Consider the following 15,347-nt stretch of genomic DNA (forward strand, 5'->3'; position numbering starts at 1 on the left):
ACCCTGAGACTGTAATCTGGGGGGGGTCTGTTTCCCCTGGGTCTAGTTTGAGATGGCCTTGAGAGGCTGGGAAGGGGCAATGCCTACTAAATCTTGGAGGCTGCACTTGCAAAAAATCTTTGACTTAGCCTTTTCTTCCATATTTTTTAAAACCTCTTCTGCTTTGGTGCCAAACAGATTGTCCTAGTTCAGAGGAGCGTCCAATAATTATGATTTCACATGGTCTGGCAAGGTCTGCTCCTTAAGCCAGGCATGCCTTCTAAGCACAGAACCTGTGACTGCACCCTGCAAGATGCTTCTAGGGCACCAAACCCACATTGCAGGGTAAGCTTACTGACTTGGCTTGCAGAATGCATAAAGCTCCTGTAAATCTTTATTTTCTGCACAGTCAGGAAAGGTAGATCATTTTTGCTTAATAAGTTCATAGGTTGATACTAGGCTATCGGCCCTAGGGCCGATACAAGCTTAGCCATAACAATTCCCTGGCTATTTCTTCCCACAGTATTTACTTCCCTGGACCCCTGTCTAGCAGGGCGACTGACGTGATCCCCGTGGTGAATTTCCTATCTCTCATCCAATCATCAAGGTTCCTTTTGAAGAGGGCCAAAGAGGTGCTCTGCTTGACATGTATGGGCAGTCTATTCCAGAGTCTGGGGAGTCTCTGTGTCAGGAACCTATCCCTCCAGCATGTTTTGTTCATTGTGATGACAAGGTGTAGATCCCTGGAACGTGTCTCTCTGAGGGATTGGAATTTCTTTAAGTGTAGCATGTCCAAAGCTCTGGGTTTGACATGGCCTTGTATGTTAAGAAGAGATCGCCTCTAAGTAGACTATATGTGACAGAGTATAAGTGGAGTTTTTTTTAAATGGTCAGCACAGGGCATCTGATTTAGGCCTGTGATTCTTTTAGTGAGGTATTTCTGTGGCCTTTCCAGTTGTTGCAGATGTCTTGAGAGGTACATACCAAACGGGGCGTTGTATTCTATAATGGGTCTAATGAGAGATGAGTACAGTGGGACAATGACCTCCTTTTTTCTGGATGAAAAGCCCTTAGTGATGAGGTGTGCCACATAGAAGGATTTCCTGACTGCTGTGGCGATGTGGTTATCGAAGGTGACACCACTATCCACTTGTGTCCCTAAGTCTCTTATCACACTTTCAGTGTTTAGTGTACTGCCACCTAAGCGGAATTCACGGGTACATGTTTTTTCCCAAAGGGGATAACTATACATTTCTTGGCATTGAGCTCGAGTCCATGGCTCTGGCACCAAGTATCTGTTTCTGTAAGGCCCTTTTGTAGAATATAGACATTATTTGGGGATTCAGTAATGGCTCCCAGTTTGAAGTCATCTGCGAACTTTGTTAGCCAGAGTCCCTTAGTGTTGACCTGTACTTCAGAGAAGTAGATGCCAAACAAGAGAGGTCCCAGGACTGAACCCTGAGGTACTCCACTTGTCACTTGTCTGGAGCTGGATTTGGAATCGGCTACTTTTACAGTGTGGGTTCTGTCAGTAAGCCAGTTGGCAACCCATCGTGTGACGTAGGGATTAATGCCCAGCTTAGTACATTTATCTATGATACCAGAGTGGGGGATGGTGTCGAAGGCCTTGGCGAGGTCCAGATAGTCTGTGTAGACCACCTTACCCTTGTCCACAGCTCTGGAGACTGATTCGAAAAAGTCAATCGGGTTCAGGAGACAAGATCGGCCCTTCACGAACCCAAACTGCATGGGGTCCAGTTTTTGAAGGTTGCCAATGTCTTTGTTTATAAGTTCCATGATGATACGTTCCATGGCCTTGCAGATCAGGCTCATCAGACTGATTGGGCAATAGTTCCCGGGATCCAAGGTGGATCCCCCCTTGTGGAGTGGGATAACTGTAGCTGTGCGCCACTGAGTGGGCACAAAGTCTGAGGTGAGGTCCATAGTATGTTGCTGGGTATTTCAGCATGTGGAACTGACAATTCAATGCTCTAATGGCAAGAGTTGCAGAGGTGTATACTTTTTTACCCCACTTGTCTAGAGCTTGGGAATCCCTGTCTGAAGGGGTGGGATTCTTAGCTGTAGTAGCTTTTTCTCCTTTAGGTCCTTGGGAGATGACATCTGGGTCAACAGTATGATTTTTGAAGAGAAATGTGTGAGAGTCAGGGACTCTACAGTACCTGTCAAGTTTTCTTGGAGCAGGGGGTAAAGTATCAGGAGTTAAGACTGGATTCCATAAAGACATCATCCACAACATCCAGAACAGGAGGGATAGCTAAGGGTGTGTGCTGTGGTAAGTCTATAAATTCCCTGAACCTCTTTTTGGACTGAGGATAATCCTGGCATTCCCAGTGGAAATGTTCTCTCAATGTATGTAGGGCTTCACCAACATAAAAATCCTCTGGAGGGGAGGCTGAAGGAATGGATTCCTCTGCATCTGAATCCTCATAGGCAGATAAGGGCATGTCTTCATATTCAGAACCCTCAGAGTCATCGGACTCTTGGTCAGATAAAGCTGCTGGGGATAAATCTCTTTCTTTTAGCAGGGGAAGACTGGCTTCCTCTAATCAGCATGATCAGGTCTTCTGTCATTTTAAGAATCTGAGATTGTGGCAAATAAGCAGGCCCTTGAGTTTGGGTCGTTTTTTTGGGCGTAGCTCATACTCTTGGCCTTTGAAACTCGGTAGTTTTAGAAAGAACTGAAGATGCAAAAGAAGTCGTCGGTATGTGTCGAATATCGGTAATGCCAAGAACTTCCTCAGAAGCTGGTGCCTGCACAGTGGTTCTGGACCCATCCAAGGTAGAGACATCCGTAGGTTCCGTAGTCAAAGAAGAGTCTCGTGGCATACCAGACTCCGAATTGGTCTCGGTAGAGGTCTGCAAATCCATCGAAGCGGGCATCAGGGGCTGTGAAAGCACCTCACTGAGGACCGGTGAACTGGCGACTAGCTTAACAGAAGCGTCGTCGGCAGTTTTGGACCTGTGCAGTCTGTCTCTGTCTTTATCCTAATGTTTTTTTTGGAAAATCGGTAGTCAGATGGTTTACCAAAGCCATTTCAGAATACGAAGAGCAAGAACAAAAATATTTAGCTACAATAAGAACCTGATAAACAAATAGTTTGGGCATTGAACAAAGCACAAAACCGACAGCGAGGAACGTCTTCGTCTGGGCCTAAACAGGTGACGCAGTAAGAATGGAAATGTCGGTGTGGTATCTGCTTTCCACAGGCGAGACAACTGTTAACTTTTTCTAACATCGGTTAGAGCAAGAAAAAAGGATCCCCAATAGGGTACTTAGCTTTAGAAGACTTCAGGATGATACAATTTCAGAAACGAAAACTCAGGTAGCAGCCGACCGGCACTTTTGCAAACTGCTTCTGCTTTGGGCTCCTCGGCAAGAAAGACGAATGTAATGGCGCTGGCTGCCTGTTTTTATACCCCTAACGACCTGACGCGACAGCAACCGACACAGAAATACTAAGCCTCTGGTATTCGGGCTGACTGAGGGCTACCCCTGGCAGGATAACCCAAATGTGATGACTGCAACAGTGAAACACGAAGAACATTTTCCTGTAGTTATGCTGTGCTTTATATATGCATGTTATATGCACAAGCTTACCAGACTTGCAGGTTGCATTTTTGTAACAATATTAGTATTTTCTGAAGTCTTGCATGCACTTTATGTAGTAATTTTTAAAATATGCTATGCAATAGTTTATGATTGAATTCCACAATGATTCTTTAATCATAAAATTAATCATCACATTTCAAATTTCTAATACCCAGACTCAATAGCCAACATATCTTTCTCATTTTGAGCATGGTGTCAAGAATCTGTTAAGAACCTTGAGCCATATGAATGGCTCCCAAATATGCAACAAGGTCTAAAAGATTTAGGATTTTAGCTTGGAAGTGTTTGCATAGGTATTTTTATACCCCAAGTGGACTCCAAGGAATTTTTTCCTAAGGTAGATGGCAAATGGAGGAGGAGTGATGGGGAAGAAAGACATAACTGGGAATGTTTTGCGAATGTAATGAGTTGGCAGACTAAAAATTCCCTACAGAGTACTCCGTCAGAAATGCTGGGTGAGCAAATGGGTGTAATTAAGGAAATTATTTTTTGAAGCTATAGGATCTGAATTGCCTAGACATAAAGGTCTTGAGTTTAATTCTAGTTGCTACCAAAAAAGTAATTATGAGAAAATGGAATTCAAAGTCTAAACTAACTGTATTTGAAATAAAAGAGAGAAAAACTTCAAGACAACTTGAGCAAAAGGCTCAAAGGCAGGTGCAGCCAACACCTGAAGCATGAAATGCAAATCTCACAAAGGGACAGGGTCCTTAAAGTACAGTTGTGTACACTTACCATAAATGTAGATGTCCAAGTGTATTCACTGTTGTAGTCATTACATTTGGGTAATCTGCTGGCAGGTTGCCCTCAGTCGGCCTGATTAACAAAGTCTTGGGTCCTGCGTTGGTTGCTGTCCCTTCTTCCATGACATCAGGTCGTCAGGGGTATAAAACATGCAGCTGATGTAATTACATCAGTTTTTCTTGCCCCAGATGTCAGGTGCCCCCCAAATGGGGAGCAAATAAAATTAAAAACACAAAAATATACCTCCAAACAAAAACAAATACACCAAAAAGGCTTTTAAGCATAGTAAAAAAAAAGAAAGAAGAGGTATAGTAAAAGAAAAACAGGGGGCTGGAGGGAGGGTAACCAGGACTGCTACAGTGATTACACTCGAACATCTACATTTATGGTAAGTGTAGACAACTGTACTATGTTCTTCGTGTTTCACTGTTGCAGTCATTACGTTTGGGTAGTTTCCCAAAGCTATCATTGGGAGGATGGATTTATACAGCATTAGGACCAGCTATGAGGCCCTGCAAGACAGCAGTGGCAAAGCCAGCTCTGGATTTAGAGAAAATTGGTAAATGATAATGCTTGGTGAAAGTATGTACTGAACTCCAGGTGGCAGCTTCTAGAATATCCCTGGTAGGAACAACTCTGAGAAAGGCTGCAGAAGTAGATGCAGCCCTGGTGGAATGAGATCTGATACCCTGGGGGATATTTTTTCCATGGTGCTTATAACAGAAATTAATGCAATGGCTTATCCATTTAGAAACGGTTTGTTTTGAAATAGCCTTCACGTCTGCCCCAGCAGCAAATGCCACTAGCAATTGTTCAGATTTTCTTCGAAATTTAGTTCTGTCCAAGTAGAATCTAAGTTGTCTGTGCACGTCCAAGGAATGCAGAATCCATTCCCCTTTGTTTTGTAGATTGGGATAGAAGGTTGGCAAATGAATGGACTGGTTAAGAGCCACACTGGAAACCACCTTGGGCATGAAGGATGGATTGGTCATCAGAGATATCCTGTCCGCATGAAAAATGATGAAAGGCTATACTGCCATGAGGGCCTGTAATTCAGAAATCCTTCTAGCTGAAGTGATTGCTAATAGGAAGGCTGTTTTCCAAGAAATAAATTTTAAGTCTGCAGTAGCAGCTGACTCGAAAGGAGGTAAAGTGAACTTTTCCAAAACAAAGTTAAGGTCCCAGGCATGGGTAGGAGCTCTCCTGGGTGGTCTCAAGTTCTTTGTCACTCTGAGATACTGTTTGAGCAGGGGATGAGAAAAAGAGGGGTGGTTCTGTGTTACAGTGAGCTGAAATAGCTGAAGCGTGGATTTTAATAGAGGAAAAAGACAGGCCCTTGTGAAGCATCTAAGTTAAGTATTGCAAAATCTGATGTAAATTGAGCGCTGCTGTGCTCATCCCTAAAGACTGGTTCCAGGTACAGAATCTTTTCCATTTGTCAGTATAAGATTTTCTAGTACTAGGTCTTCTCGCCTCCAAGATGACATCCATCACAGGTTTGCTGAGGGATGCTAAGGGTGAATTTAAGTGATTAGCCAAGCTGCAAGGTTCAATGTTGGGAGCTGAGGGTGCAGAATTTGGTTCTCCTGCTGAGACAGCAAAGAAGGTGCCTGAGGCAGGTGCCATGGAGATATTTGTGACACACTGTGCAGGAGTGGGTACAAGTGTTGGCGTGGTCAGTCTGGAGCAGTCAAAATCATTTTTGGTTTGTCCTGTTTGACTTTTAGCAGAACTTTGGAGAGCAGAGGCAGAGGGGGAAAGGTGTAGACTGATATGTTTTTCCAGCTGAAGGACAGAGTATCCACTTTCCAAGCTTTTTTGTGAGGAGTCCTTGTGCAAAATTTGTCCAACTGGTAGTTCTGGGGGGAGGCAAATAGATCTATGTCTGGGCTCCCCCATTTGCTTGCAAACATGTTGAAAATCTGTGATTCCAGTTTCCACTCATGTGGGTCCAGGAGATTTCTGCTTAGTCAGTCTGCCAGTGTATTCAGTTTTCCTGGCAAGAATTGAGCTTGTAGTTGCACATGGTAGCTCAAGGCCGTGTTCCACAATGCCATGGCTAGTCTGCTTGTTTATGTACCACATAACCGTGGTGTTGTCTGTCTTTACCATTAGTTGTCCTGGATGAATGTAGTCCTTGAAGGCTGTCAGAGCATTCAGTACAGCTACCATTGTGTACTTGACTTGGGTTCCATTTGCCCTGAATGCACTTCCCTGCCAGGTGAGCCCCCCATGCATAGTCTGATACGTCTATAGCTAGGGTTTGGGCGGCAGGGGGGTAGTGTGAATGGCAGTCCCTTGTTTTGGTGGCAGGCCTCTGCCCACCATAGGAACTCCAGGCATAGGCAAGGTATGATAGAAATCAGTTTCCAGGCTGTGGCAATGTTGACTCCATAGACTTTTTAAGTACCACTGAAGTTTCCTCATCTGCAGTCTTGCATATGGAATTAGAAGAATGCAGGAGACCATGAACCCAAAGGCTTGCGGTATTTGTCTTGCAGATAGCAGGGGTTTTGTGGCCACTTGTTTGAAGTAAGTTACCAAATGAATTTGCTTTTCTGGCGTGAGGAAAGCCATCTGGGCAGTTGTATTCAAGCTTGCACCCAGGAATGTAATCTGTTGAGAGGGTACCAGTTGTGATTTCTTTTCGTTTATGGTGTACCCTAGACAAGTCAGAACCCTTTTTACAAATGCCAGATGATTTAGAAGTATGGCCTGGTGTTCTGCCTGAATTAGACAATCATCCAGGTATGGATATATTTGAATATTTCTTTGCCTGAAAAATGTAATTACTGGAGCCAGGCACTTTGTGAATACCCTGGGCGCAGTAGACAAGCCAAAGGGCGGTGCAGAGAACTGATAATGCAAGTAGCCTGCTTTGAAGCGTAGGTATCTTCTGTAAGATTCCTTGACTGGGATATGTAGGTAAGCTTCTTTTAAATCTAGAGTTGCCAACCAGGCATCTTTGCCTAGCATAGGAAGTAACTGGTGAAGAGTCAGCATCTTGAATTTTGGAATGTCTAGAAAGGTGTTTAGAGTAGACCGGTCCAGAATTGGACGCCATGATTTGTCATTTCAGGGTACCAGGAAAAGCCTGGAATAGAAACCTTGTCCCTTTTCCTCTTCTGGTACCGGTTGAATAGCCCCCATGTTTAAGAGGGAAAGTACTTGTTTCTGAGCCTCTGCCCACTGATTTGGGGGCAGGTCTGGCCACCCGTTTGGTGTTGGCAACGTGTGGAAATGAAATCTGTATCCGTGGGACACTATATTTAAAACCCATTTGTCCTGGGTTATGAGTTCCCAGTTTTTTGCATGAAGAGCAATCTCCCCCCCCAAAGGGGCAGCTAAAAGTTAAGTGCTTGGTAATTTTAAAGGAAAGTCATTGAGACTGTTTACCATAGGGGGGTGTCTTATTTCCAGATTTGGAAGTGGAGGCACCCACTGCATAGTTCTGAGAGTCCCTTGGGACTGAAACCTGGTTCTTTTGGTGTGTCTGGGTTTGGCTTGAGTGGATCTGGAAGGAGCTGGAAAGGACCAATTTTTAGTAGGCCAGTGCCTACTAAATCTTGGAGGTTGCACTTGTAAGAAATCTTTTATAGTTTACATAGATTTATCTTTATCTTCCATCTTTTTTAGAACTTCTTCAGCCTTACTGCCAAACAGGTGGTCGTGATTTAAAGGAGCATCCAACAATTTTGCTTTAACATGATCAGGCAGAGATTGCTCCTTAAGCCAAGCATACCTTCTAAGCACAGACCCAGTAACAGCAGCCCTGCAAGAGGCCTCTAAAGAATCAAAACCACATTGCAAAGTATGTTTTCCAACTTATTCAGCAGAATGCAATAAATCCTGTAAATCTTTATTTTCCACACAGTCAGAAATCAACATAATTTTCTGTTTAAGCAGTCCAATAATATGCTGTTGATATTTTAATATATGAAATTGGCAGTTTAAAGCCCTGATTGCCAAGGTTGCAGAAGTATAAATCTTTTTACCCCATCTATCCAGCGCCCTGGAGTCTCTATCAGAAGGGGTAGGATTTTTAGCAGTAGAAGCCTTAATGCCCTTGGGCCCCTGAGAAATGGTTTCTGGATCCGCAACAGGATTTTTGAAAAGGAACTTGTGGGACTCAGGAACCCTGTAGTATCTTGTCAGGTATACTAGGAGCCAGAGGCAGGGAATCAGGGGCCATACTGAATTCCGAAAACACATCATCAGCAATGTCTAGTACAGGAGGTATAGCCAAAGGCCTATGCTGAGGTAGGAGAAGGAAATAACTAAGCCTCTTTTTTAGATTCAGAAAATTCCTGACTTTCCCAGTGGAAATGCCTCTGCATAAGAATCCTCATAAGTAGATATGGAAAAATTCAGGTCATTGGAAGAATTAGAAGAAATAGAGTCCTGATCAGAAGATTCATAGTCAAGCTCAGCCCTAGGCCTCTTAGAAAGGGGGGGGGGGATTGACTACCCTTGATTAGAGTAATAAGATATTCAGCCATTTTGATAATTTGTTTTTTAGGCATAGGGGCCTGAACATGTGCCCTGGGCTTCGGTTTTTTAGACATAGATCGAGATTTAGGCCTTAGTATAGAAGGTGGAGTCTGTTTAATATGCAAGTCTGTAGGCCTGAATACACCCTCAAAAGCCGGTGCCTGTACCGTGGCTCCGGACCCATCCAAGGCAGAGACATCCGCGGGTTCCATAGGTGAAGCATCTTGCGGCATACCGGACTCCGAATGGGTCTCAGTAGAGGCCTGCGAGTCAGAAGTAGTGGGTATCAGGGGCTGTGAAAGTGCCTCAGTGAGTACCGGCGGAACTGGTGACTGGCTTAGGAGATGCGTCATCGGCAGTTTTGGACCTCGACGGCCTGTCTCTGTCTTTTTCTTTGCGTTTTTTTGAAATTCCGGTAGTCTGATGGCTAACCGACGTCATTTCTGGATAATTAAACCGAGAACAGAAATATTTGGAAGCAAAAATGTACAGACGACGGATAGTGCACTGATTAAATAAAGCACAAAACCGACAGCAAGGTATGTCGTGTTCAGGGCCTAGGCAAGGAATACGGTACAAACGAAAATCTTTATGAGATATTTGCTTTCCACAAGTAATGCAATTATTAACTTTTACTGACATCAGTAAGGAGCAAGAAAAAAAGATGACTACGGTGAGGACTACAGCAGGGCAGATGGGGAGAAGGGGGAGGGGTTTAGGGACACTAATAGCGGGAGATGAAGACATCCCAGCAATTGCTGCTGAAGGTGATCAGCTCAAAGGAGTTGAAGACTATGATGGTTCTGAAGTCACTGAGAGAGATGATGGTCTTGGAACCTTTAGATCTGGTGGACCAGAAGAAGACGGAGATGAATGCTTTTGGTCTCTCTTAGCTGCTTTGGGGTCCTTGGAGCCCTGCTTGTGACCTTGATCAACTTCTCATTCTTGCAGGAGGAAGCTTTAGAAGAATCACAGGCTAATAAATGTCCTTTCAGGACCAACTTGACCCTCCTCTCATTAATGGTATGGGTGCTAAAAAACTTCACAAATGGCACAAGGAGCATCAATATGGACAGCCCCTAAACAATACATGCACCAGTCAGGGGTGTCCTGTGTGGGAACATCATGCTCAAAAAGAAAACCTGAAACTAAAAACCTATCCTAACCCACTCTAACACACACACACTAGTTAAAAAAATTCACACTAGTAAACACAAGGGTAAAGGCCTAGCAAAAAAAAAAAAAATACTCAATAATTTTAAACACCAGAAAAAAGGGTTCACTCCAGCAGAGCAACTCACCACAGTGCTGTCCAGGATGGTAACAAATGAGATCTGGGATAGCCCTGAGGAGTGAGGGATTATGGGTAAATAAGGCAGATCTCAACAGGCTGAAGTCTATCATATATGACCAGTCTTTGGATCCAATCACCTACAGGTTGAATCCAGATGGAAAAGACAATGCAGGATCTCTTGGTTAGCATTAAATATAAAGAATGAAGTACAGAGAAATATTTAGCAGTGGACATTGTTATTGTTAGCTCTTTTATTGTCTGAAATGGATAGTGTTCCATTTTGATCCACTTATTTACATCTTGAGAACCAATGGAAATCTTTGAACTGTCTGATTTGACTACTATCACCATGTATTTTTCCACTGAAAAGTTTCAGTTTGTTCACTATGACACCCCACAAGCTTCCATGTGCTTTAGGTTTGGTAGCTCTTGGCTCTGATGTTATGGACCAGAATGCTACAGAACCTCTCCCTGAAGCATAAAATACAAATGATGCCTCATATGACGCCCAACCTTGTAGACAACTCGAGCCTTCAAATAAATCAGACTATATTTTCCAAAGGTCATCGACACACTCTAATGTAAGAGACTCTGACTGCTTACTCTGACTGCAAATGCTTCACAGCATTTTGTGTCCTATTGCTGTGCATTCAGTAAATTGCTAATTACAAAAATCATTTTGCTGCTTTTGAATAACCCATCAGAATTATTATCACAAGCATTTTTTCCCCTATTTTAGCATTAAAATCATTCCTTTTGGCATTAAAAACAAATGTGTTCATGCTGGTAATCAGAGGACTGCAGGAAAAAAATGTGTTCTAGTGCTGCTTTCAACTCTAAAGTGTCATCTAAAAATGAAGCTTATATGCATGACTTCACCTGCTAGTTTAGTGGTTGTAATGATTCAAAATAGGCCCCAGTTCTGTTTTTTCATGTGCAGGAAGGGTATTTCCTTTGTTAAACAGAACCACCTAATTGTAAGAAGTTGAATCCCACCTTCTATTCAAAGGTATATTAAAATGTGGTATAAAAAACAACCAATGAACAAAGAGCTATGACGGAACATTCAGTTTTGCACATATAGCTTTAAAATTCTGTAAAATTCCATCTATTTAATACCGAATGACAGGTTTACCCAACTTGCTGTAAACAAGTTTATCACCGCTCAGCTTTCTAAGATAAAATCACTAAAAACTATATTCTATGGACAATGCAGTATGCAAGACTTGTACAGCACAAAAATATATGCAAAAATATTAACTTCTTCAATGCATTTCTGCAGGGAAGCAAGCACCACTGAAGCCTCAGTTAAAAAGGGAGTTGTAAAAATTCTACATTCTTCAAGGTTTTACGATCAAGGAACTGTTACAATAAATGTTAATGTGAACCTGAAAATGTACAGAATACTCATGTGTATTGTTTTCAGTATGTGTTGACTTTACTACACTGCAGTTTTAATGTGTTCACCTCTGTAATGATCTACAATGAAGTTGCTTCTATTAAGTTCAAATAGACAGAAAATGATAGATAAAAGTTTTTTTTTTCTCAAACAAAGTAAATTTATCCCTGGTCTACAAACAAAAAAAAAACAAAAACAAAAAAAAAACATGAAGGAAACATTAAGAGAACTTACCTCCAGCAAAAAAAGCTGACCCTCAGGCCTGAACAATAATATTTCTATATCTGTATGAAGTGCCAGGAACGAACCAGAGGAAGACAACCCAATGGAAGACTGATACTTGAATGGGCCTGGAGCTAGTAAAAGGAAAGTGAATAAATAGGAATGTAGTTACAATGAAAGAACTCAAGCTTAAACATCACTTTGGCAACAACCATCATACTTTGCCTTCTCTGCTGTCAAGCAGTGTATTCAGCCAAATTTTGCTTGCAGTTAACTCCAGCTCTTAAATATCACTCAAATGACTATACTGAAGTGTGATGGCACGAGCCCTCCTTAAATCCAGTACCAGCAAGTGTCATTTTCAGTTTCTCTGCAGTGAAATACCTCAGGATTTTATCATCCTGCTTATACTGACAAAATCAATACTTATCTCAGACTCAAAGAAACAAGAATGGCAACAAATGATGCCAAAGCTAAGTTACTGCAGGACACAGAAAATGGCAGTGCTAAATCACCCAAAGACATTCAGAAATGCTCTAAAAAAACTAGCTGCTTCTAATCCCTTAAATTCCCTGAAAGATGCAAAACCTTTGTTAACCTCAAACAGGAAACTACAACATTCCTTCCCTCCTCATACTACTAACCCAGTATTTATTAAACCCACCACCACTCCCTCCAACCCCCTGTACAAGCTGCTACAATATCCTCCTTTTCACTTCAATATCATTACTAAAACTGATGTAAAAAAAACTCCTAGAAAAAAATATCTGCTCCTACAGCATTCCTACACTGATCAGTTACATCACAGCGACCATAAAACAGTGGCAACCCAATCTGCAGCTAGGCCATGACAAAAGGCCAATTATTATCACATGAATAAAATTTCAAGGGGGATATTCCAGGGTGATTATGTCACCACTTTTTTTTTGTGTTGCCCTTAACCCATTAAATAGATTAGGCCATGGCTACAATTTGGCTCTCACAAACAACCTTCTTTATAGACTTACCAAGTATTTTTTGTGGACAACTTCAAACTGTATAGTTCATCAGATAAGGAAATGAAAGCACAACTGCAAGTGGCAAAAACTTTTTCAGATGGAATAAAAATATTTGGTCTCGATAAATGTGCAAAAGCAATGCTCAAAGCAGGAAATCTGTAGCACCAAGAAAATAATCTGGGACAGGAATGTGATGTAAATGAAACTGAGCAAGGAGGGAGTATATAAATATATGAGAATTTATGAAGCATCAGCAATAAACATAGACAAATGCAAACAAAACTCGGAAAAAAGAAGTTATGTCCTTACCATAACGTTCCATGTGGAGTGTTCATCTCGCCTTGGTTATTACACATGGGTTCGGAGCCGATCCTCGGCTCCGTGCCGGCCAACTGCAAGCTCTGCATCGAGAAGAAGCTCGAGGACATCCAATACCCACAATCCCCCTCTGCCTTTACCTCAGATCTAGTTTGCAAGCAAACCAGACATAAAGCACTCACACATGCCAACTATATACAAAAAAGTACATATATACAACATACCAAGAGTATGATAGTCACACTAATACTGCAACAGCAGAAGGAGAATACTCCAGACCAGGCACCAAATTGAACGTTCTTCCTGAGGGTGGGAAGGGTGGGAATGTAATAACCAAGGCGAGATGAACACTCCCCATGGAACGTTATGGTAAGGACATAACTTCTTTATGTGAGTGTGTTCAATCTCGCCTTTGTTCTTACACATGGGTAGCGTCCCTAGCTCCATGATCCTGAGGAACTCAAGGGAGAACGTTCTTGAGCACAGTGGAACCAAAGGTTGCCCTATCCCTAGAAACCCTGTCCACTCTGTAATGAGAGATAAATGTATGTGGTTTAGCCCAAGTAGCAGCCGCACAAATAGTGTCTAAAGGTAAGCGAGCTGCGTGAGCCAAAGATGTAGAAACTGATCTGGTAGAATGTCCTCTGGGTTTTGCTGTTAATGTTTGGTCAGAAGCTTCATAAACAAAAATGATACAATCAGTTAGCCACTTAGAAAGAGTTCGTTTCGTAACTGCAAGACCCTTTCTGCTATCAGCAAAAGCTACAAATAGTTGATCAGATTTTCTGTGATCTTTCGTTCTATCCAAATAAAATCTGAGTTGTCTATGGACGTCTAGTTTGTGCAACATATACTCCAATTTATTAGAGTGGTCTTTAAAGAAGGTGGGTAATTCGATGGACTGATTAATATTACTAGAAGAACAAACTTTGGGAAGAAAAGATGGATTAGTGCGTAGGGATACTCTGTCAGAATGAAAAATTAAATAAGGATGTTTGACCGATAGGGCCTGAAGCTCAGACACCCATCTAGCAGATGTAATGGCCACTAGAAATAATGTTTTCCATGACAAAAATTTCAAAGTGCAACTTGAAGCTGGTTCAAAGGGTGGTAACATCAATTTAGAAAGCAATAAGTTTAAATTCCACGGTGATGTCGGACTTCTGACTGGTGGTCTGATGTGAAAAGAACCTTTTAAAAAGGCTTTACAAAGTCTGTGAGCCATAATAGACGCACCACTTTCTTCTACATGATAGTTAGAAATGGCAGCTAACTGTACTCTTAAAGTAGCCGGGGAAGCTCCTTCATGAAATAATTCAGTCAAGAATTCTAAAACCTTGTTCAACGGAGCTGTAACAGGGTCCAACTGATGTGACTCCGCCCAAAAGACAAAACGTTTCCACTTACTGGTGTAAGTCTTGGTAGTGGAAACTTTATGAGAAGCTACTAAAATATCTTGAACCGCCGAAGTAAGGGGAACCGACCTGGCTATAAAGGGAAGCGGAGCAGCCAAGCTGCTAGATGGAGAGATTCTAGAGATGGGTGAGGAACTCCTGACGAGTGAGTCAGTAGATCTGGCTCTGGGTCCAGCATCCAAGGTCCCCGAATGCGGTGATGCAATAGAAAGGGGAACCAAATTTGACGAGGCCAGAACGGAGCAATGAGAATAATAGTCCTCTGAAGGTTGTTGGCTTTCTGTAGAAACTTTGCAATCAGGGGAAATGGAGGAAAAGCATATAGGAGACCGGGGCCAATCGTGTACCAGCGTCCCTGGGGACTTCCCTGGAGGGGTAATAGGGCAAAGTAGCTCCTGCATTTGGCGTTCATTGGAGGCATCCAAACAGATCGCAGGTAGGCTGGCCCCATTTGCGAAAAATCCTTCGCAACTGACTGTTTGAGGGACCACTCGTGAGGCAATAGTATTGCCCTGCTCAGCCTGTCGGCTATGACGTTGGATGACCCGGGATGTGCGTTGCGATCAGAAAGCGACCGTGGACTCTGCCCATTGCCAAATTCTCATGGCCTCTCTGCATAGTTGGTAAGACCTGGTTCCCCTTGCTTGTTTATGTACCAGACTACGGACATGTTGTCTGTCTGAACTGCAATGGTCCCTGGAGGAAGAAGGGGAGCAAAGTGTTGCAACGCCAAAACACTGCCCTCAACTCCAGAACATTGATGTGCAGATTGTACTCCAGATTGGTCCATTCGCCTTGGACTGTCTGTCCCTGAAAGATGCCCCCACCCTATCAGGGAAGCGTCCGTGGTTATCGC

General features: G+C 42.7%; 1 protein-coding gene across 1 annotated transcript in view; it reads right to left on the reverse strand.

The window, feature by feature from the left end:
- USP24 (ubiquitin specific peptidase 24) overlaps positions 1 to 15,347 on the reverse strand; it is a 4,679,666-nt gene that overhangs the window by 443,435 nt on the left and 4,220,884 nt on the right. Inside the window, exon 59 of the mRNA XM_044085508.1 lies at positions 11,773 to 11,894. Within this exon, the coding sequence (XP_043941443.1) occupies positions 11,773 to 11,894 (122 nt within the window). The remainder of the gene's footprint in view (positions 1 to 11,772; positions 11,895 to 15,347) is intronic.

Source organism: Protopterus annectens, chromosome 10.part0, assembly GCF_019279795.1.
Source record: "Protopterus annectens isolate FY-2018-M chromosome 10.part0, PAN1.0, whole genome shotgun sequence".
Lineage (NCBI taxonomy): Eukaryota > Metazoa > Chordata > Ceratodontiformes > Protopteridae > Protopterus > Protopterus annectens.